The 24,274-nt window shown below is 46.6% G+C and overlaps 1 protein-coding gene across 1 annotated transcript in view; it reads left to right on the top strand.

Moving 5' to 3' along the window:
* Nucleotides 1-8,255: 8,255 nt before the first annotated feature.
* LMOD1 (leiomodin 1) overlaps nt 8,256-24,274 on the top strand; it is a 50,059-nt gene continuing 34,040 nt past the window's right edge. The window contains exon 1 of the mRNA XM_054657558.2: nt 8,256-8,760. Coding sequence (XP_054513533.1) covers nt 8,500-8,760 — 261 coding nt within the window. The 5' untranslated portion in view covers nt 8,256-8,499. The remainder of the gene's footprint in view (nt 8,761-24,274) is intronic.

Below are 24,274 nucleotides of genomic sequence, written 5' to 3' on the forward strand. Positions count from 1 at the left end.
TGCTAGAATTACAGGCGTGAGCTGCCGCACCCGGCCTCTTTCTTTCTTTTCTTTTCTTTTCTTTCCTTTCTCTCTCTTCTTTTTCTTTCTTTCTTTTTTGGTACTTTTGCTGTCAAATGTGGATTAATGCTATCTTATTCGTCACTTACTGTGAAGCTGTTACCAAATACACGTAGCTCCTTTAGGGCAAATAATGTCTCAGTGATTTATAATAACCACAGTGCCTGGAATGTAGTAGATGCTCAATAAATGTTTGTGAACTGGAACTGTTAGGGCCATCTGGAGAGCCATGACCAATTTGGAGCCCTCGATTTCAGGGACATTGACACCAGAGCCTCTCACAGGCCTCTCCACTAATGATCACCAGAAGGTGTGAAGATGTTTGGCTCGGAGAAGAGGGGACTTATGGGGACCAGGCCGGGCGTGGTGACACGTGCCTGTAGCCCTGACTATTCGGGAGACTGAGGCGGGAAGATAGCTTGAGCCCAGGAGATCTACCCCGCAGGGAGCTGTGATCATGCCACTGCACTCTAGCGACAGAGTGAGACGCTGTCAAAAAAAAAAAAAAAAAAAAAAAAGGTTGGGACCCATGGAGCTTTTAGTTTACTGTCAACAAAATCCCAATCATGTGATGGCTGTTAAAGTGCTCCTCTCCATTCTGTACTTTTGTAATTAACTTTAAAAATATGTATATATTTATTTTACGGAAAAGTCAATGTCATAAATAATGGAAGAGGCCGGGCGCAGTGGCACACGCCTGTAATCCCAGCACTTTGGGAGGCCGAGGCGGGCGGATCACGAGGTCAGGAGTTCGAGACCATCCTGACCAACATGGTGAAACCCCGTCTCTACTAAAAATACAAAATTTAGCCTGGCGTGTTGTCTGTAATCCCAGCTAGTCAGGAGGCTGAGGCAGGAGAATGGCTTGAACGTGGGAGGTGGAAGTTGCAGTGAGCTAAGATTGTGCCTGGGTGACAGAGCGAGACTCCATCTCAAATAAATAAATAAATAAAGGAAGACTGCAAAGAGGAGTGAGGGTCTCTCCAAAAGCTTGGAAATAAAGTAAGCAGATGAATCGAACCCTCCATGGAACTAAAGATTATCAATAAATGTGTCTTGCACGTGAGAATGGTTCATACTAGTTATCTGATTTGGGTGTGTAAGTTGGAGAAGACGTGTTCAGAATGTGACTGTAATTAAGAATAGTTAACTCTATTTAATTGTACAGGCCAAAGAGAGAATGTGGGAGAGGGGACATGGAGGAATTCAGAGGGCAGGAATCTGACATTTAGTCAGCACCGAAGACCTGGTGGGTATAAATATTTTAGTAACTAGAGATTTGCACTCTCACGGGGCAAGGATATTTTTTCTGGTCTCACCAGGACCCAGATAAAATATCCCTTAGCTCTAGCTACCTCCCTTTGTTCTTATTCCATATTTATTATGCAATCTTCTTCTTCTTATTTGGCTTCTGAATAGATTTCGATATAGAAGAGAATACCCTGGCCTGTGTTTATAACTATTCTTCTCCACTTGGTAGTTAATACTGGCTTATGTATCTGCCTCTTGTGAGATCAGTTATTTTGACTAAATCACCAGGAATAGTCAGGGTTCTCCAGAGAAACAGAACCAAGAGGATATATATATACACACACACATATATATCTTATTGTGTGCAAATATATATATATCCTTCTGGTTCTGTTTCTCTCTCTCTCTCTCTCTCTCTCTCTCTATATATATATATATATATATATACCTAAAATTAATATTTATTTATTTATTTTTGAGATGGAGTCTCACTCTGTTGCCCAGGCTGGAGTGCAGTGACGTGATCTCGGCTCACTGCAACCTCTGCCTCCCAGGTTCAAGTGATTCTTCTGCCTCAGCCTCCCGAGTAGCTGGGACTACAGGTGTGTGCCACCAGGCCTGGCTAATTTTTGTATTTTTAGTAGAGACGGGGGTTTCACCATATTGGCCTGGCTGGTCTCAAACTCCTGACTGCCCACCTGGGCCTCCCAAAGTGCTGGGATTACAGGCATGAGCCACCACACCCAGCCTATTTATTTATTTATTATGAGTAGTTGGCTCACATGATTATGGAGGTTGAGAAGTCCAATAATCTGTGTCTGCAAGCTGGAGATGGAGGAAAGTCAGTGATGCAGTTTGGTCCAAGTCCAAAGGCCTGAGAGCCAGGGGAGCTGATGATGTAAATCCCAGTTTGAGGGCAGGAGAAGGTGAAATGAGATATCCCAGCTCAATAGTGAGGCAGGAAAAGAGGGGCAAATTCTTTCTTCGGCCTTTTCAATGCCCAGCCACACTGAGGAGGGCAATCTACTTTGCCGAGTCTACCAATTCAAATGCTATTCTCATCTGGAAACATCCTCGTGGACACACCCAGAACAACATTTAATCTGGGCACCCTATGGCCTACTCAAGTTGACACATCAAATTAACCATCACAGTGATAATGAGTTTCCGAGTTTACAAAGCTGAAGTCCAGTTTCTAGGTTGTGGTTCCCCAGCTCATTTAATTCCAACAGTCCCTATCCTAAAGGAGTTTACTGCTCTGGGAAGTTCCGCTCAAGTGGCCAAAGAAACTTTAAGGAAAGAGACTTCTTACTCTTTGCTCTCTTTTAATTGCAACAGATAACAGAACATTTTTGGCTGGGCAAGGCCCAGGAGAAAGATGTCACGTCTTCTCAAAAATATTCACTTCCATTTGGTTCCAGGGTGCTAAGTGAAGAAATCTTTTGAAAAGGGTTCAAAAGAAGCCTTTTGAAAGGTTTAGAAGGATTGGTACTCTAATCTCCCCCTGGTTAGTCTTAAAGAATTCTGAGGGACTGTGGTGGCCCTCACTGATGGAATGGTCAATGATACGAAGGCATAATAGAAGAAAGCAGTGGAGGTCCTTGAGAGAAAACTCACCATAAAGGTGAAGGGCGTTTGAACTTCTGATTCAACATACCAGTGTATATTCTATTGAAAGTTACTGTTCTGGGCTCAAGATAGGACTGCTGCTAGAGCCCCATGTGGTCCAGGTACTCAGTAGATCAAGCTTCATTGAGCCAGAGGCTGCTGTGGCCTAAGGAACTCCATCCACTAAGTCACAGGTCATGTACATGGCACCAAACCCACAGTCCCACCTGGTCCGTGTCATGGAGAAATTCAGATTGGCGTGGATAAGTAAGCCTCCTGTTGGGTTTGGGTTTTAGTTTGTGACCAGGGCTGATTTGGTAGACAGAGGGGTTTTAGCTTAGGTAACATTGGTGGAGGTGAAGGAGGCAATCTCTTGTCTCTTTGCTGCCCCCTTTTTCCTCCCACTGCTCTCCTCTCAGGAAGACATTAGTCTGGCCTGTGCTCTGTCTCGAGCTCTCCTCTGCCCATTTCTGCTCATCTCAGGAGTGCTGGGCCAGGCCAGTGGCTTGCTCCCAGAGGCAAAGTCTGCTGCCTTCTAGGGGAACTGTCAGCATCCCCCAAAAGGAAAGAACCAGTGTGAAAACTTCTCTCTTTTGTGGTCTCTTTCGGGACCCTGCCATAGTCATTCTATGTCAGCATATCTACTGATCTTTGCATGTATATACACATACATATAGCTATATAATTTAACTATATAGCAAGCATTAGTGAGTGCTTAAAATATGTCCGATGCTGTTAAGTACTTTGCATGCATTATCTTATTTAATATGCTCAATAATTCCATAACTGTGAATTAGGGTTTTTTTAAATTTTAGATTATTTTATTTTCGTTATTATTTTTTGAGACAGTCTCACTGTGTCACAAGCTGGAGTGCAGTGGGATGATCTTGGTTCACTGCAACCTTTGCCTCCCAGCTTCAGGTGATTCTTGTGCCTCGGCCTCCCAAGTAGCTGGAATTACAGGTGTGTGCCACCACACCCGGCTAGTTTTTGTGGGGTTTTGCAATGTCGGCCAGGCTGGTTTCAAAATCCTGGCCTCAAGTGATCAGCCTCCGAAAGTGTTGAGATTACAGATGTGAGCCACTGTGCCTGGACAAGGTTTTTTTTTTAAGAGATGGGGTCTCACTCTGTTGCCTGGCCTCAAACATTCATCCCACCTCCTCGGCCTCCCAAAATGTGGGGATTACAAGCATAAGCCATCATGCCCGGTCTGGTTTTTTGTTGTTGTTTTGTTTTGTTTTGTTTTGTTTAAGAGACGAGTCTCACATTTTCCCTAGGCTGGACTCAAACTCCTGGGCTTAAGCAACCCTCCCGCCTCAGCACCCCAAGTAGTTGGGACTACAGGCACACATCACTGCACCCAGCTCGTAGATGCTCTTAATATCCTCCTTTTCCATTGCCTAAGGCTCAGAGAGGTTAAATAACTTACTTAAGGTCACAGATCTCAGATTTGAGCCCATGTCATTTGACTCCAGAGCCTATAGTCTTATCTGCTATACTATACTGCCACCCTATATTCCTGAAAATGTGACTTTCCTGGGGTCATTCAGCCCAACTGAGAGCCACTTAAGCATTAATTAAATTGGTTCTGGATCCTCATTCTTCCCTCCTGCCCTGCACCACATTTTGATTGGAGCTTTGAGTCTCTTTTCCTTCTTTTCTCTCCCCATCCCTCTAGCGACAACCGTGCTTGTTTTCCTCTGGGGAATAGACAACGCCAGGGTCCTGATACCCAGGATGGATTTGTTTCAGGTGGAAGTTGATTCTGAGCTGGAACAACCAGTGCTCCCTACAGAGTGGGTCGGGCAGTGGCCTCTCATTGTAGGGGCTGGAGGTGGCTGTACTCCCTGGCCTCTGGGTTCCCAAATCCTCCAGCTCCAGCCGTGATGCCTTTCAAGGGAAGACTTTTGGAGTCTGTGAGCAGTGTCAGGGAGCCCTTGGGGCTCCAGGGAGTAAAAAGCTTCTGACTGAGTCATGTCAGAAGAACCAGCGATTTCGAATTGGGAGGCCTGACACAGAGAAGATACTGGGGTTAATGTGTAGAAACCTTTGGTTAGGAGGCATGAGTCCTGCCCTTTACATTTGAAAGCTATCGATTTATTTTTTTTAATGTCTTCCTGGAGCAGAGACCACTGGGCCCAAAAAGGAAAACCACTGAAACCAGATGGTACAGGGCTAACCCTGGGGCTGAAGGTAGTGATTTGTTTTTAGGCCCTGACTGCTCCTCAGGGAGCAGTGAATATTTTTGGCAAAAAGCCTGAGAAAGAGTCCTTGGAAACTAGAAAGAGAATTGCTTTCAGCTGACTGGGAGACTAGAGGTTGGCTGAGGTCCTAGAGCCAGGGACCCCAGAAGATGATGCTTTTTTCTGGGCAACACTGAGGGTGAAGGCCAGCTGACCCAAAGGGGGTACAGGGGGAGGGGATGGGCATAGGGAGTGCCATGTCCACCCAACATACCTAACTAAAAGCCCACTCCAGCATGGCTGAAACCCTTTGTTATGCCCTCTGAGATGACCACCCTGACTCCTCCCCACAAAATTAATGTGTCTTCCACTGGGTTTTTTAACAGTTGTACCCTCTGCAAGACTCCTTGTGCCTCTCTAGCTTGCTTCACTTTGCCTTACAGTGTAGTTATTATTTTTTTTTTACCCCATTGAATTATACATGTTTAAGAGAATAACAATGTTGTAATGACAATGTTGTAGTGCCTGGCAGGATGCTATATATAAATAGTAGTATCTGAATAAATGTTTGAATGAATGAATGAGAACCAGGTGAGAAAGTGTGTGTGTATGTGTGTGTGTGTGTAGAGGGTGTTTACTCTTGAGAGAAAGAAAGAAAAAGATGAGAGAAAAGGTGGGATGGGAAGAAAAGAACCCAGGACAAGAGTAAATAAATAATTATAGCCAGGCGCGGTGGCTCACGCCTGTAATCCCAGCACTTTGGGAGACCGAGGCAGGTGGATCACCTGAGGTCAGGAGTTCAAGACCAGCCTGACCAACATGGAGAAACCCCATGTCTACTAAAAATACAAAATTAGCCGGGCATGGTGGCTCATGCCTGTAATCCCAGCTACTTGGGAGGCTGAGACAGGAGAATTGCTTGAACCCGGGAGGCGGAGGTTGCAGTGAGCCGAGATCGCGCCATTGCACTCCAGCCTGGGCAATAAGAGTGAAACAGAGTTTCCCAATAAATAAATAAATAAATAATTATAATAATTAATAATAAATATGGTGTTTACCATGTACTGGGTATATCAATGAAATGTTGTCATGTGTAGGACCTAATTTAATATTCACGACAATTGTACAAGGTTGGTATAACTGTTGTCCTTATTTTACAGATGATGAACTCAAGTCTCAGAAAAGAAGGTAGCTTGCCCAAGTCACATGGCCTGTAAGTAGCAATACCAGGACCAAATACAGGTCTATTGGCCTCAAAGGCCCAAGCTCTTCACTGTTAAATCATACTTCTATTCAGCCTCCTCTTGTTGTGTTTTCCCATAGCCCCTGTGCTTGCTTGCTTGCTTGCTTTCTTTCTTTCTTTCTTTCTTTCTTTCTTTCTTTCTTTCTTTCTTTCTTTTTTGAGATGGGGTCTTACTCTGTTGCCCAGGCTGGAGTACAGTAGCGTGATCACAGCTCACTGCAGCCTCAACCTTCTGGTCTCAAGCAATCCTCCCACCTCAACCCCCTGAGTAGCTGGGACAACACATGCTCACCACCACATCAGGCTAATTTTGGTTTTTTTTTTTTTTTTTTTGGAGAGATGGGGGTCTCATTATGTTGCCCAGCCTGTTCTTGAACTCCTGGACTCAAGCAATCCTCTTGCCTTGGCCTCCCAAAGTGCTGGGATTACAGACATGAGCCACTGCACCTGGCCTGATTTTGTATCTTTAGTGATATCTCTTGCTCTTAGAACAATGCCTGATATATAATAGGCACTTGATAAATCACTCAATAAATATATACCTACGGTTTGACCAATAAGTTGGCTACTGACTCTTAAAATGACAACCCCCAGGTTTCCCTAAAGTCTTCTTCCACTCTTCCTATCAAGTCTGCCTGCCTTCCTTCTGCCCTTCAGTCCCCCCAGTGGACACCATTCCACTCTTCAGCCTTAACCTAAAGTTGGACTAGTGGACATTAAATGGCACGGCCAAGTTTTAGTCCCAGACGATCCCTGGACTCAGCAAATGCTGATCAAGTGACTGTCTCTCTCTGGCTTAGGATGGAAAGATGCCAGGAAAGATCGAAGCATCTACCCTGATGGGTTACACCAGGGCTTCTAGAAGGGATTTTGTGGCAGGAGGAAGGGGGGCAGGAGATTGAATGTCTCTGTGACTTGTGCAGGGCAGCATGATGGATGAGCAGTGGAAAGCCCTTCTATGAAACATGCCAGACCTGTTGCAATCGTATCTCTCCCGACGGCCCAGAATTCTGTTTCCCTGAAGACATACTAAATCGTGCTCTGGATTTATATGTGGGTGGTGACCTGCCTCTGTGCTCCCAGAGGAGGTCTGTCTACAGATGCCCAGCAGAGGAAGAAACAGATGACAACAGGGGGAGGTTTGAACCCTCTTCCCAAGAGCCTTGGAACTTCATGGAAAGTGACAGCCCTTTAAGAGTTTCCTGACTTCTGCAGATCCTTCTCTCTTTCCCAAACAGCCTGCCAGTTTTCAGTTTTGGTACATAGTAAGGATTTATTCTCTCTCTCTCTCTCTCTCTCTCTCTCTCTCTCTCCCTCTCCTGCCTAGCTATCTCTATCGCTAAGTTTGTCTTTCTGTCTCCTGTCTCTCTCTTAAGAAGTGGCCAAAGGATCCTGGAGCCTCTGATGCTCAGCCTTCAGGTCCTCCTTGGCAGAACCTGGGTAGAAAGAAAATGGGTAGGCAGGGGGTTAGGAGTAACAGCTCCTCATCTTGAATCTAGCCTTTCCTGGAGCTGTATACACCTGGGAGCCCCCCAGCACATTACCAAATACTGTAGAAGGAAGTCCATGAACCACACATTGACCACAGTGATACGTCCACCCGGTGATGGAGTAGTAAAATACGCTCTTGAACGTGCCCCGGGCTGGCGAGTTCACCGGCCCTCATGGCCTCGTCCCTGCTTGTCTGGCTCTCAGTGGCTGTGATCTGCTTCTGCCAGCCTACGCATTTTTGTATCTTTTTCTCATTGCGTGGCCTCTTGTCTTTAAAAGGCTAAACTGCTCTGTACTAAATTTGGTCACGCAGCGCTCCAAGATTCCCTGGAATGTCCTCAAGTTTCAAACAGCTCTGACAGCGAGGTAGGCCCGCCCCCAGCTTGGGGATTGGCTTCTCCTCTCCGGGCCTGGCAGTTGTCGGGTCTTATTGGCCGCTGATTAGACCAGCCGGGGTCCACTAGCCCTGGGCTGCAGGGAGGCTGCTGCGTCCAGTGAACACTTCAGCACCTGCAGCACAGAAGGGCCAAGGAGCTGCAGTCCTCGACCAGCAGGAGGTTTGCTCCTCAGCCCACTCGCTGCATCCAGATCAGCTCACCCCTCTCTCTTCCCTGCCCACCAGGACTCTGATAGCCCCTGGCAGCCACAGTCCATTTTGCCAAGATGTCTAGGGTAGCCAAATATCGCCGGCAGGTGAGTGAAGACCCCGACATCGACAGCCTGCTGGAGACCCTGTCTCCCGAGGAGATGGAGGAGCTGGAGAAGGAGCTGGACGTGGTGGACCCAGACGGGAGTGTTCCCGTGGGGCTGCGGCAGAGAAACCAGACGGAGAAACAGTCCACGGGTGTGTACAACCGGGAGGCCATGCTCAACTTCTGTGAAAAGGAGACCAAGAAACTTATGCAGAGGGAGATGTCCATGGATGTGAGTGAGCACAGCCCTGGAGGGGAGGAGGGAGACAGGGGAGGGCTGGAGACCCTGGCTTCATGATTAGGATGCTTCCTTCCTTAGAAGAAACGTTCTTGTTGGCAAAGGATTTTAATGCTTCAGAACTGATGATTATCCGCTGAACTAGCAGTGCGAATCTCTTACTCCTAATTTCTGTTTTATAAGCAGAAGTCGGATATGTTGGAGGAACACAACATCCCACAAAATCAAATAGAGCTACTAGTAGAATGGGAGCTGGAAGGTGTCCTTGAAGAGTCCATTGTCAAGTTGACTCCATCCTGGTCCCACAATACCTTTGTTTTTCTCCACACTCATTCCATCCTATTGTGAGGAGGGGTAAAAAGATAGAGTGATACTTTATGTCTCCTGTCAGCCACCCGAAAAGACAAAGCTAAGCCATTTTTTGTTGGAGAATAACTCATTTTCAAGTCCCCAACCCTATGGGCATCTCACGGCACATGGATCATTTCAGGAGGCTTGGGGGTAAATGAGTTTCCCAAAGCAAAGGGAGACAGGGACCAGGAGTCTATGGGCTGGGAAATGTGGCTTAAAGACCTGATAAGCTTCAAATTTATTCCCAGGGAAGATGTTTTTTGTTGTGGTTAGTTGGTTTTTGGTTTTGTTTTGTTTTTGCACTCTCCAGAGGAGCCTCTGGAGGGAGCATGCCCTCTTTTTGGTAATTAACCCTTTAGCAGCTGGCGAGGCCGCTTTGCTGGGGGTTGAAGATAGTCATAGAGGAGGGAAAAGGGGTGACGGTTTTGGAAGCATCTGCCCACACCTACAATGGGCTTAAGCACAACTTGCTTTCTGTTTTCCTGAGTTGGCATGGAGGAATTTTTTTTTTTTTTTTTTTTGTCACTATTGCATTTGTATGTGAGTTTTCTTTGGACAAACTAGCCTCCGATGAAGTATGACTTTGTGGGATACCTTTGTCCATGGGAAAGAGTGTTGCGTAGGAAAATTGTTCAAGTCTTTGTTCTAGTTCTCTTATTCAGCCACATCTCTTGTACATTATCCATTACTTGTGAATTCTTGCAAGAAAAAGATCAGTCTCAATTCTTGCTTTTTGTTTTACTTCTATGGAAACTGAGGCACAGAGCTTCAAATGACATGCACATTCTCACAGAGGAACTGAGAATGGGAACATTATCATCCAAAATGCCTGCGGAATGACTGGCTGGGTATGAAATTGTGTTGACTGCTAGTCACAGAGCATATTGGTGGACACAGCCCTGACTCCTTTAGTGTAGCAATGGGAAAGAAGGGAGAAGGAGGGAAGGGGGTGAGGCAAAGAGGAGCTGGAACTCTGTCTCTGTCCCTACCGCCCCCCCTCCACCACCTATGTTTAAGCCTTTGCCAAGAAGAGGGAGAAGGAGGGAGGAAGGAGGGAAGCCAGGAGGCTCAGGAATTTATTGTCCTGTATGCACAAGGTGGTTGCCCCAGATGCAGCTATGATAATGATGAATAAAACCAAAACATTTACAGAAAAAGTGGTAGCACTTACTGTGAGGGCCCGGTACCCCAACACAGCTATCAGGAATCATACAGAAAGAAACGAAATGCAGCCAAAGGCTTTGGCACCCTTGGAAATCGTTGACTCTGCTCTTCCCCACTCCCAGTCGCAGGCTCTGGGCCCATGACTGCCTTGTGTCCAGTAGCTTCCAGTGCTCAGAAAGGTACTCCTGAGGCTGAAGTCAAACAAAGCAGTCTAATCACAAGCAAGAGTGTGAAGGATTCTCCTGTTCCTGGAAATTTCACTATCATAGACTTTTTATTCAGCCAGTTAATACCGTGACAAGTGTCTCCTCCCCTGCCTCACCTCTCTCACCCCTGCCAGGCCCACACTTGGTTCTGCGGACAGAGCCCGAGTCAAGAAATAGAAGTGGTGTGTGTGTTTGTGTGTACATCCTTGATGTAAGGAGATGCCTTTAGGTCCGGTTTTCCCTTGTGGATGTAGGCTGTTCTGATCCCCTCACTCTTCCTCACCCTGTCCAGGGACGTACATTGGCATAATGGCTGGCTGGAGTTCGGGGTGCATGCTGAGCCTGGGCAGAAGTCATCTCTGTAAATCTGGGTGAGAATGAACCCTAGAAGGTGGCTTCTTTGGCACCATTAACAAAATAGTGAGTGTGTGGCCAAGAACTTGGATTTAAGTATTAGAAAAACCTGGTTTGAGTAATGGTGTCTCTGTGTAAGTCACAAGTTACCTAATCTAAGCCTCAGTTTCATCACCTACAAAATATGGATAGTAGTACCCATCTCACAGGGTTGTGAACACTAAAAGGGGTGCTGCGGTAGAGCACTTAGCACAGAGCTTGGCGTGTCATAAACACTCAGTCAAGGCCAGCTATGAAATTATTACTTCATTTGAGTCAAGGAACCCAGAAACCGGTGAAGTGGGCCGAAAGCAAATCTCTGCTCCTGTCCAGCCCCTCTCTTCCCTCAGTTTCCTGAGGGCTGTGCAAGCCTCACCTGTCAGTTTAATGAGTGGCCCGAGTAAACAAGCAACCCCTGGGTGCTCAGAGTGGGGACCACCAACACCACAGACACAGCACAGTGCTGGGGGCAGGTGGACTCCAGGCTGCTGGCCTGGCTGCAGCCCTCACTGACGGTGGCCTTCACTCCATGTGAGGAACTGAAAAGTGGTCAAAACAGAGAGTAAAGCAAGATGAGCATTTACTAAGAAACTTCTACATGCCGAGCACATTCACCTTTTCTTTAAGCCTTACGATTCTTGGGAGATGGGTATTTTTATTCCTATTATCTTAGAGAGGTTGCATAACCTTCCCAAAGTCACACAGCTAATTAGTTGAGATCAGTGCTTCTTCCTCTCTGCCATACTAGGGTGCAAAAAAGACAGTAATGTCAGTCCCTGCCCTGAAGAATTTGTAATCCAATTAGATCCCATGCAAAACACACATGGATAGAACCATCAGAGAGTGCTACAGAGCAGAGACCACAAATTCTTATATTGGCTGATATAATAGTCTTCTGTCAAATGTTCATCTCCCTGCCCCCATGAGTAGGAACATAACTATTAAAACTAAGTGTGGATTAGGGAAAGTAAATCCTGACTAGATAGTGGATGCTGTTAAGGAATTTCTATTAATTTCTTTTAGGTGTGATAATGGCGTTGCAGATATACTTTTTAAAGGATTCTTTTCTTTTAGACATAAATACATAAATATTTATGGGAAAAATTTATTGGCTTTGGGAATTAGCCTTAAAATAATCTGGGTGGGGGTATAGATGAAACAAGATTGGCCACCAGTTGACAATTGTTGAAGCTGGGTGATGGGTCTACATGGGTGTTCATTATATTATTTTTTCTACTTTTGTATGTATGTTCGAAAATTTTCATAATAAAATTTAAAAAGAAAGAAAGAAAGAAACCAACATTGGGAGGTTGGCCTTAAGACAGTCTTAAGGTCTGTCTTTTCCCCAGAAGGACAGCCCCAAGATGCATACTCTGGCTATTGTGCAAAGTGAGTCTTGGCTGCCAGAGGGCCCTTGGCCTGCTTCTCCCTCCAGGGTCTCCCTCGAAGGGATGGGATATTCCAGAGATCCTCCATCTTTTTCATGAATATTCCACCCATGCCTCTTCCAGGTCAACTCCTATTTGTTCTGCCTGTCTCAGGTACCACTTCCTCCAGGTAGTCTTCCAGGACTCCCTCAAGGTCAGGCACCTTGTCTGAGCGCTCCAATACCAGTCTGTACCAAAGCCCTTGGGACATGACTTTTGTATAATCATCTGTTTTCTTGGGCTGTCTCGCTCACCAGCTTGTGGGACTTGGAGGGCAAAATGCAAATGCAGGGCCCAGCACACAGCAGGCCTTCAGCCTCTGTGTGTTGAGTGAATGTTAGCAGGGGGTTGGGGAGGGTAGAGGTGGGACTTGGAAGAATTGACCCCAGATTCTCTCCCTCCCTTTAAAGGGCCAGACCTGTCAGCCAGTGTAGCTCCGCCCTAATCATCCGGGAACTCTCCTTCAGCCCAGGTAGAAGACAAAGCCCCTGGGCAAGCTGTAGCCAACGGTTCAGTGAAACTCTTGTCCTTGTCTCAGGTTTCAGGAACCGGATCCCAACCGGTCAACTTGTGTGTCCTCTTTCCTTCCCAAGTGGGAAAGAAAATCTCTAGCCTGCCTCCCCCTCCCTTCTCCCTGGTGTTACCAGGGGCTGGGGATTAGCGCCTGTACCCAGACAGGGTCAGGGCAGCTGAGCTGGTGGGGGTGGAGGAAAGCTCTCCCTTGAGGTAAACTCGAGAAGCAAACCCGAAGCACCCCACTAATAGCGGCTGCTGGGCCTGAGCCCTCCTGACCTTCCACTCCCACTGCCTGCACAGCCTCAGCAACCCCCTCCCCCATCGGTTCTAGTTCACAGCTCAGTGTCCATGGTATCTCTACGGGGCCGGGAAGGCCCGAGGCCGGCGGCCTAACCCTCAGAATGCCCTTTGCAGAGGGTTGGGACCTATCAGGAGTGCACTGAGCAGCACGGCTCAATGCTTAAGGAGATTAACCCCAACTGGTACACACCCAAAATAGCCCTGGAGGCTAGGGTGAAGAGGGCAGAAGAGGTGACGGGGGCCTGTTGACCCAGGGAGGCAAAAGCAGGCACCGGAGAGGGTTAGACTGTTAAAATCTCTCCCTGAAATTTGAAACTGCCTCCATCCAGAGTTTGAAAAAGCAACTGCTTGTTTCTTAAACTAGGTGGTACAATCCACAGGTGTTTGTTTTAAATATTGTTCTTACACGTTTTCTTCTGTATGTATATAATATTTAAAGAATTTTGAGGGCAGGTGTGATGGCTAATACCTGTAATCTCAGCACTTTGGGAGGCTGAGACAGGAGGATCACTTGAGTTCAGGAGCTCGAGACTAGCCTGGGCAACATAGCGAGACCCCATCTCTAAAAAATTAAAAATTAAATTAAAAAAAAGAATTTTACCAGCCTGGCCAACATGGGGAAACCCCATCTCTACTAATAATACAAAAAAAAATGGCCGGGCACGGTGGCTCACACCTGTAATCCCAGCACTTTGGGAGGCCGAGGCGGGTGGATCACCTGAGGCTAGGAGTTCAAGACCAGCCTGACCAACACGGAGAAACCCCTTCTCTATTAAAATACAAAATTAGCCAGGCATAGCGGCACATGTCTGTAATCCCAGCTACTAGGGAGGCTGAGGCAGGATAATTGCTTGAACCCAGGAGGCAGAGGTTACGGTGCGCCGAGATCGTGCCATTGCACTCCAGCCTGGGCAACAAGATCAAAATTCCGTCTCGAAAAAAAAAAAAAAAAAATGCCGGGCGTGGTGGTGCATGCCTGTAGTCCAGCTACTTGGGAGGCTGAGGCAGGAGTATCACTTGAACCCGGGAGGCGGAGGTTGCAGTGAGCTGAGATCTAGCCACTGCTCTCCAGCCTGGCTGACAGAGCAAGACTCCATCTCAAAAAAAAAAAAAAAAGAATTTTGAGCAAGTGAGGCATTAGTGCCTGCTCCCACCCTCAGTGCTGCCCTCTTGGTGCCTGCCTTCTCCTTACTGGGACAGTAGGTATAAGAGCTTGGCTAGGCTGGGTGCCATGGCTCATGCCTGTAATCCCAGTGCTTTGGGAGGCCGAGGCAGGTGGATCACGAGATCAAGAGATCGAGACCAGCCTGGCCAACATGGTAAAACCCCATCTCTACTAAAAATACAAAAATTAACTGGGTGTGGTGGCGCATGCCTGTAGTCCCAGCTGCTCGGGAGGCTAAGGCAGGAGAATCCCTTGAACCCAGGAGATGGAGGTTGCAGTGAGCCGAGATCGTGCCGCTGTACTCCAGCCTGGCAACAGAGCAAGACTCCATCTCAAAAAAAAAAAAAAAAAAAAAGAGCTTGGCTGGATGGAAAATGCAAGAGGGAGGCAGGACAGATGGACAGGACCAAGGAGCACTTGTAAAATAAGATGGCTCACCAGTGAGAGCGGGATATAGATGGTTAAGAGGTGGGGTCTGAGTCCCACTAACCAAGGGGAGGTTGCTCCCAGCATCAGAGAAGGCTGGAGGCTTCAGGGATTCTGGGAGCTTCATGGTCCCCAGGCTGGGACAAGAAGGTGAGGACAAAGCCTCGGTCTTATCTGTCTATCCTCCTTCAGTCTCTCTTTCTCTCCCCCAGGAGACTTTAGAGTATCTTTGTCAGACCGTGTCAGCGTATCTACAGCTGGGCCCAGAGTGTGCAGAGCCTGAATGAAGCACACCAAGAGATAGGCAGTCTACACACATGTATATAAACACACTCACACACACACAGCAGGAACAGAGAAACAACACACAGCACCATGCATGGGGGACAGGAGTGGCGACGCTAATATTTGCATGCCTGCCAAGTTGGATAAACAGGAATATCCTGAGCCATAGAATGCAGGCCTTTCCAGATCAGGCCCTTCCTTATTTATTGGACCACTTTTGTTTAACCAGCAAAAGAGCAGTGGTCTCCATTCGGTTCATCAGTTCTCCCAACGGCTTGTTAGTGTTTGGGCAGTGCGGTGAGACAGAAAGCCCATGGGTGTCTGGAATCAGATAGGTCCAGGTTTGAATTCTGCTCCTGCCCCTTACTGATCTAGTGACTTGGAATAAGTTACCCAAGGAAGAAAGAACATTAACTTGATTGAGTGCCTTCTGGAGCCAAAGGCTTTATCGATGCTATCTCATTAACATAGCTTCTTGAGGCCCAATTACTTTACCTGTCAAGTGGGGATGATAAAATCATCCTTGAAGGGTTATAGTGAAGATTAAATAGGATGAGGCATTGAAAGTGTTTGGCACATCACGAGAGACCTTCTTTCCTCACTCTAAATTCTTCAGAGTTTGTACCTGTATATCTGCCAAATCAACATTATTTTATCTCTCACGAAATTAAAAAAAAAAAAAACATCAGTGAGTGTGAAGGTGTGAAGGAATGATGAAGAGAGAGGGGAAGGGGAGGAAGGAAAGCAGGGAGGCAGGGCTTATGTAATTACTCGCTGCCTGGCCCCAGCCGCCTGATTTCTTTGAGCCTCTGCCTAATTTATTTTATGTCACAGGCTCAGGGGCCCAAACTGAGTTGCTGGGTTGGAAAAAGACAGAGTGAAAGGAGATTAGGAGAAGATTTTGAGGTGGATTCTCCTTGTCTGCAGGCTTCCACCCCAGCACAAGCTCAGAAAAGCCAAGGCTGCTTTGGGAGAACTTGGCTTCAGCTGTCCCTGGGGCCCACTGCAGAAAGAACAAGCCGGGTTGTCGGGATGCTGTTTACAAACAGCTAGGAATAGAAGCACCTCCTGTTCCCACACCCCTCCACCACCCTTTCATGGACAGCCCACGGGCTCCTTCTGATTGTTACTTCAGTAGGCCTTCCTTTGAGATCAAGCTGGCAGGGCTGGCAGGACCCCTGTCCCAGAGACTGGCAGGTGAAAGGTGCTACATCCTCAGGCAGAAATTCCCAGGGAAGCTCTGAGTGCAGACTATATGAGTCTAGTGGTTAGAATAGTCTCCTCAGGGGCCAGCTAGACCTGGGTGCAGATCCAGCTCTGCTGGTTGCTGGCTGAATGACCCAAACAAGTGACTTCACCTCTTGGAGCCTGAGTTTCCTCACCTATAAAATGGAAATTACGGCCGGGCGCAGTGTCTCATGCCTGTAATCCCAGCACTTTGGGAGGCCGAGGCGGGCAGATCACCTGAGGTGGGGAGTTTGAGACCAGCCTGACTACCATAGAGAAACCCCGTCTCTACTAAAAATACAAAATTAGCCGGGCGTGGTGGCACGTGTGCCTGTAATCCCAGCTACTCGGGAAGCTGAGGCAGGAGAATTGCTTGAACCCAGGAGGCAGAGGTTGTGGTGAGCCGAGATGGCGCCATTGCACTCCAGCCTCGGCAACAAGAGCGAAACTCCGTCTCAAAAAAAAAAAAAAAAAAAAAAGGAGATTACAATGCTTAGTCATAGGATAGTTATGAGGTTTCAGCAAAATAATCCACATAAAGCACTAAGCAGAGTGCTGGGTTGGAAACCTAGTAGTAAAGGCCCATGAACATTAGTTTCCTCCCTTCCCTTCACTCCTATCTGCTCCTCCCATTCCCATTCTCTTCATTCTTTTTATACACAGAATTCACGAATCATGCTTTATGTTTACAAGGAGGGAGGAGGACTCCATTAAATCATTAATTTGCCAGCTCTTTAATGAGTTCCTATTATGTACTTTCTAAATGCCAGGATGGAGTAGTGAACAAGAGAGACAAGGTTCTTGCCCTCATAGAGGTTACAGTCTATGTTTGTTTGTTTGTTTTTGAGACAGGGTCTCACTCTGTTCCCCAGGATGGAGTGCAGTAGCATGATCTTGGCTCACTGCAACTTCCATCTCATGGGCTCAAGCAATCCTCCCGCCTCAGCCCCCAGAGTAGCTGGGACTACAGTTGTGCACCACCATGCCCAGCTAATTTTTTTGTATTTTTAGTAGAGATGGGGTTTCACCGTGTTGCCCAGGCTGGTGTCGAACTCCTGGGCTCAAATGATCTGCCCACCTCGATCTCCCAAAGTGCTGAGATTACGGGCATGAGCCACTGTGTTTTTTGTTTTTTTGTTTTTGTTTTTTTTTTGTTTGTTTGAGACAGGATCTTACTCTGTTGCCCAGGCTGGAGTAGAGTAGTGCAATCTCAGTTCATTGCAGCTTCAAACTCCTGAGCTCAAGGGATTCTCCTGCCTCAGCCTCCCAAGTAGTTAGGACTACAGGTGTGTCCCACCGCGCCCAGATAATTTTTAAATTATTTGTAGATACTGGGGTCTCCCTATGTTGCCAAGGCTGGTCTTGAACTCCTGGGCTCAAGTGAGCCTCCTGCCTTGGCCTCCCAAGTGCTGGGATACGGGCATGAGCCACCACACCTGGCCAAGGTTACATTTTAATGGGTGAGACAGACAATATATATATTTCCATATGCAGATCATATGTAGCATGCATACACATAACATGTAACATATGACATATATCTTCTAAAAAAGAGTAATGTCAGTTAAGGGAAGAGTATATGACATATCAATGGGAGACCACTTCCGACAAAGTAGTCAGGGTCTTCACTACCAAAAGAGGTGACATTTGAGCAGATTCTTTTCTTTTTGAGACAGAGTCTCACTCTGTTGCCCAGTCTGGAATGCAGTGGCGCAATCTTGGCTCACTGCAACCTCTGCCTCCCAGATTCAAGCGATTCTTCTGCCTCAGCCTCCCGAGTAGCTGGGATTACAGGTGTCTGCCACCACATCCAGCTAATTTTTTTGTATTTTTCAGCAGGGAGGGGGTTTCACCATGTTGGCCACGCTGGTCTCGAACTCCTGACTTTGAGTGATCCACCTGCCTCGGTCTCCCAAAGTGTTGGGATTACAGGTGTGAGCCACCACAACTGGCCCATTTGAGCAGATTCTAAATGGACCGAAGGAGCTAGTCTTGGGAAGATGTGGGGAAAAGCTTTCCGAGCAGAGGGAACATCAAAGACACAGGCCCTGGGGTGGGGGCAGGGTACGCGTATCAGAGGAAAAGCCAGGCCCCAAAACTAGAGCAGGAGGAGTGGGGAAGGAGACTGGAGGAGACGAGGCCTTGGAAGAAAGCAGGGTCCCGATCATGTGGGGACTTTTAGGGCAGCAGAGTTTGACTTTTTATTCTAAATGCCATGAGAAGTCATTGGAGTGTTTTGAGTAGGGGAGAGATGTGATCTAATTCATGCCTTTAAAAGGCTCATTCTTCCAGCTTTCAGATAAACAGACTGTAGGGGGGCAAGAGTGCAGAAATGAGACCAGTTAGAAGGGTGTTTCTGTCTCTCAGGTGAGAGCTCAAAGATGGTTTGATGAGAAATGGAAACTGGCTGATGCATTGGGGGAAAGAGAAGAGTCGGGGTGATCAGTACTGCCTAAGCTATTGGGTGAATTTGATGTCCTTTTTTTTTTTTTTTTTTTTGAGACAAGGTCTGGAGTGCAATGGTGTGATCTCGGCTCACTGCAACCTCCGCCTCCTGGGTTCAAGTGATTCTCCTGCCTCAGCCTCCTGAGTAGCTGAGATTACAGGCGCCCGCCACCACGCCTGGCTAATTTTTTGTATTTTCAGTAGAGACAGGGGTTTCACCATGTTGGCCAGGATGGTCTCGAACTCATGACCTCAGGCAATCTGCCCACCTCGGCCTCCCAAAGTCCTGGGATTGGCCAGGTGTGGTGGCTCATGCCTGTAATCCCAGCACTTTGGGAGGCTGAGGCGGGCAGATCACTTGAGGTCAGGAGTTCAAGACCAGCCTGGCCAACATGGCGAAACCCTGTCTCTACTAAAAATACAAAAATTAGCCGGGCGTGATGGCGGGCGCCTGTAATCCCAGGTACTCGGGAGGCTGAGGCAGGAGAATCGCTTGAACCCAGGAGGTGGAGGTTGCAGTGAGCCAAGATCATGCCACTGCACTCCAGTCTGGGTGACAGAGTGAGACTGTCAAAAATAAATAAATAAATAAATAAATAAAACTAAAGTGCTGGGATTACAGGTGTACAGGTGTGAACTACCACGACTGGCCAAATTTGATGTCCTTTACTGCCATGGGAAACAGCAGAGAAGGAGTGGTTTTGGGAGGTGAAGAATTCTGATTTGAACAAGTTAAGTTTGTTGTGCTTAGTAGAACCCCAAGGGGAAATGTTGGGTTGACAGGGGTTGCACTCCAGACCTTGTCTCAAAAAAGAAAAAAAAAAAAGGACATCAAATTCACCCAATAGCTTAGGCAGTACTGATCACCCCGACTCTTCCCTTTCCCCCAATGCATCAGCCAGTTTCCATTTCTCATCAAACCATCTTTGAGCTCTCACCTGAGAGACAGAAACACCCTTCTAACTGGTCTCATTTCTGCACTCTTGCCCTCCTACAGTCTGTTTATCTGAAAGCTGGAAGAATGAAACTTTTAAAGGCATAAATTAGATCACATCTCTCCCCTGCTCAAAGTCTGGGGCTCAATCGGAAGAGGGGATGGGAGATTAAATTTGGGATTCATCAGTCTGTGGATGATACTGAAAGCCATGAGCCTAGAAGAGATCACTTAGGGAATAAATGTGAATGGAGGAGAGCAGAGGGCTGAGGCCCCAGCCCTTCATTATACCCACATTTAGGTGTTGGCAGAGGAGAAGCAGCCAATGAAGGGACTGAGAGGTAGAGGAAATTCAGAGTGGTTTCACCAAATCAGGTGAGAAAGGATTTCCAGAAGGAGAGAATACTGTACCACATCCATTCTTGCTGAGAGGTTTAATAAGGTGAGACAGAGAATCAATCACAGTAATTGGTAAGATGGAAGCCATTGGAACCTTGGCAAGAATGATTTCACTGTGGTGAATAGTGGATTCAAAAGAGAGAATATGGATAAGGATTGGAGATGGAGCATCTAGATAAGTCTCGTTTTTCCTCAGTTTTGTTCTAATGGGAAGCAGAATAGTAGGGTGGCAGCTGGAGATAAATGTGGAATCAGGGAGGATATTTTTGAAAGACAAGGAATATTATAGCATGGCTGATGGGGATAATTCAGTAGACAGGGAGACTGATAACACCAGTGAAGGGGGCAAAAAGGGATAGAATGCAGTCGAGGGGTCACATCTCAGCAGCAGGTAATCACTTAGGAGAGAAGGCAGCAGAGATGGGCCAAGATACAGCCAGGTTGATAAGTGTGGTGATGGGAGGTTGAGGTTTGCCTCATACGTGCAATGTGCTGCTCTGGAAGGACAGCACTGGCAGCCATAGGCTGGTCTGAAGGGAGGAGAAACCAAGGAGGCTATGACAATAGTCAGAGGTTAAGCCTCAGGTCACAAGAAAAATGCTCAGTGCTCCCCGGATGAGGGCAGAGAAAACATGAAAGTACTTCCGGATATGAAATCTGGCATGAGAATAGTCAACAGACAACAGCCAGCTGCCAGAGCTGCTTGAAAATCCAGTAGATTTTCACCTCCAGTGCATCGATCTTCTGTCCCTTAAGTCACCCATGCCCAAGGAGAAGGAGGGAGCACACTGGTCCCTTCCCAGCATATGACTGACAGCTGGCGTGGTGGGACAAGCACTGGACTTGCAAGCCAAACCAGGGGGACCTGGGGCTAATTCCCAACTTGGCTATTTATCAGCTGGGTGGTCTCAGACAAGCATTTAATATTTCTAAGCTTCACTCTATTTTATTTTTATTCTTTATTGCCTTGTCTATATTTCATTTTTACTTGACAATAATGTTTTTATAACATTTTTATTGGAATATAAAATATTTACAGAAATGTGCACAAAAGTGTGGAGTTTCATGAATTATCACAAAATGAACAAGAAACTGAATGTTGCCAGCACCACAGCACTGTCCCTGCCCAAGCTTCCTCTCCAAAGATAGCCCCTATCCTGATTTCTAATCCCCTAGGTTAGTCTTGCCATATATATATATATATTATGTATGTATATGTGTACATATATAATATATATATGTATTATATATATAGACAGAGAGAGAGAGAAAGGCTCATGGAGTGTGTATTTTTTGTATCTGGCTTCTTTCACTCAACTTTATGTTTGTGACATGCAACCATGTTGTTGTCTATAGCATTTTTTTTTTTTTGAGACAGAGTTTTGCTCCTGTTGCCCAGGCTGGAGTGCAATGACGAGATCTTGGCTCACTGCAACCTCCGCCTTCCGGGTTCACGTGATTCTCCTGCCTCAGCCTCCAAAGTAGCTGTGATTACAGGCGTCCACCACTAAGCCTGGCTAATTTTTGTATTTTTAGTAGAGATGGGGTTTCACCACGTTGGCCAGGCTGGTCCCGAACTCCTGACTTCAGGTGATCCACTCGCCTCAGCCTCCCAAAGTGCTGGGATTACAAGCGTGAGCCACCACACCATCTGTAGCATTTTTAAACCTTCATTGCTATGCAGCATTTTACAATGTGAATATACCACAGTTTATTTATTCATTTCACTGTTAATGGACATTTGGGTTGTTTCCAGTCTGGGACTATTACAAACAATGCTGTTATGAACATTTTCGGACATTTTTAGTGCACTTCTGACTTCATTTCTGTTGGGTATGTACCTAAGAGTGGAATTTCTGCGTCGTAGAGAATGCATAGTGAACTTTAATTTCTTCTTCTGTCAATAAGGATGATACCACCTAATTTGAAGGTCTCCATGAGGAAAAGATACAAAAATTTGAAGGTTTAACATAGTGCTTTGCAAACAGTAGGCACTAAGTTAAGTGATAGTCATTAACATCATTTCTTTCTTTTTGTTTTTTCTTTTTGAGACAAGGTCTTTGTCGCCCAGGCCAGGGTGCAGTGGTGCAATCTTGGCTCGCTGCAACCTCTGCCTCCTGGGCTCAAGTGATCCTTCCACCTCAGCCTCCTGACTACAGGTGTGCACCACCATACCTGGCTAATTTTTTTATTTTAAGTAGAGACAGGGTTTTGCCATGTTGCCCAGGCTGGTCTTGAACTCCTAGGCTCAAGCGATCCACCAGCCTCAACCTCCCAAAGTGCTGGGATTACAGGCTGGAACCACCACTCCCGGCCCATCATTTCTAATGGAGTACATCTTTGAGAGCAACTAGATGCTGTATAACCTTTTCAGCGTGTTCTGCCTCCTGTCCTCCTGACCCTCTCTATCGAGATTTGGACACTTCACTAAAGCCTAGGTCAGATTCCTCTACCTCAGGATTCATCTGTTCCAAAGATGATGACTTAGAGGCATATCCCATTTCATGGCCTCTTCTCATTCCTAGCCTTACCTACTCTCAGTATGGACTGACTTCTCTTCCACTCAATTTTCAGGCTTTACTTGTAATTTTCCTCTTTAACTTATATGTTACTATGGTTATTGTGAACATTATCCTCAATTCTCATGCTCAGTCCTCCCCAACCTTCCATCACCCCTAGCCTGAATGAAAGTAACCATTTAGCAATTCTATTGTGCATCCAAGCTACTGAACATACCCAGCAGCCTCAGATAGCACTATATTGGTGCCTCTGTGGATTAAAACCCTATAACCTCAGCCAAGCCCTCAAAGCTGCCCAGAAAACATCTACACTCCTTCTTCTCACTCCTCTGGGACACTATTCTAAAAATTAGTTTTTTTTTTTTTTTGATACAGGGTCTGGCCCTGTCACCCGGGTTGGAGTGCAGTGGCATGATTATGGCTTACTGCAACCTTGCCTCCTGAGCTCAAGTGATCATCCCACCTCAGCCTCCCAAAGTGCTGGGATTACAGGCATGTCCCACCATGCCCAGCCAGCCTTTCTTTACAAACTCTCTTGTCCCATCTCTCTTTTCACCCTCAACAGATGATCTAGCCTCATATTTCGTGGAGACACTTGAAGCCATCAGATGAAAATGTCTTCAAATTTCTCTTCTGTCACCTGAAAACTTGTAAGCATCCATGTATGCAAGTTTTCGCCTTTCTCTCCCTTTTTATATGCAAGCTTTCTCTCCCTTTTTTTTTTTTTTTTTGACAGAGTCTCATTATGTCGCCCAGGCTGGAGTGCAGTGGCACCATCTCAGCTCACTGCAACCTCCTCTGCTTCCTGGGGTCAAGCGATTCTCATGCCTCAGCCTCCTGAGTAGCTGGGATTACAGGCACGCACCGCCACGCCCAGCTAATTTTTGTATTTTTAGTAGAGACAAGGTTTCGCCATGTTGGCCAGGCCGGTCTCGAACTCTTGCCCTCAAGTGATCCATCTGTCTTGGCCTCCCGAAGTGTTGGAATTACAGGCGTGAGCCACCGAACCCGGCCTTCCGTTTCTCTTTTATCCCATGGAAAGGATATCCCTCTTCTGTCCCAGACTATTACCCAAACCCACTTTTTAGAATCTTTTCTTTCCTGCCTCCACACGACCTTTACTCCTTTAAACATCTCTCTCTCTCTTCAACATTCCCTTTTACTGGCTCTTTCTCCCCAATTCCCACATTCTCTCCTTTCCTTCTTAGCTAAGCTGTAGGAAATGGCATCCATGCTCACTATCACCCTGGACGTCTCTGCCCCCCCACTGCACAGACATCAGCCTTGATGAGGTAACTGGGGACCTCCTTGTTGCTTTATCTGAACACACCTTTTAGTCTTTATTCTATTTGTTTACTTTGTGGAATTTAACCACTCTGTCATTCTTTTAAACACTCATTTCCCTCGGTGCCAATACAGCACATTCTCCTTGTTTTCCTTTCATCTCTCTAGCTGTTCCTTCTTAATCTCCTCTGTGAGCAGCTCATACTCTATTGCCTAAATATGATTGTTTAGGGCTCTGCCCTTCCTATGCAGTCTTCATGGCTACCTTCATCCAACCCCATGGATTCAGTTATCCCCATATGCTCTCTTTCTATCTCTGGCCTAGATCTCTATTTTGAGTTCTAGATCATTCAGTTGCCTCTTGGACACCTCAAGTGTCTCAAATTCAACTGGTCTGCAAATAAATTAATCATCGTCACCCCACCCCACCCCTAAACCTGTTTTTCCTCCTGTGTTCCGCACTTTGA

This window comes from Pan troglodytes, chromosome 1 (assembly GCF_028858775.2).
Source record: "Pan troglodytes isolate AG18354 chromosome 1, NHGRI_mPanTro3-v2.0_pri, whole genome shotgun sequence".
Lineage (NCBI taxonomy): Eukaryota > Metazoa > Chordata > Mammalia > Primates > Hominidae > Pan > Pan troglodytes.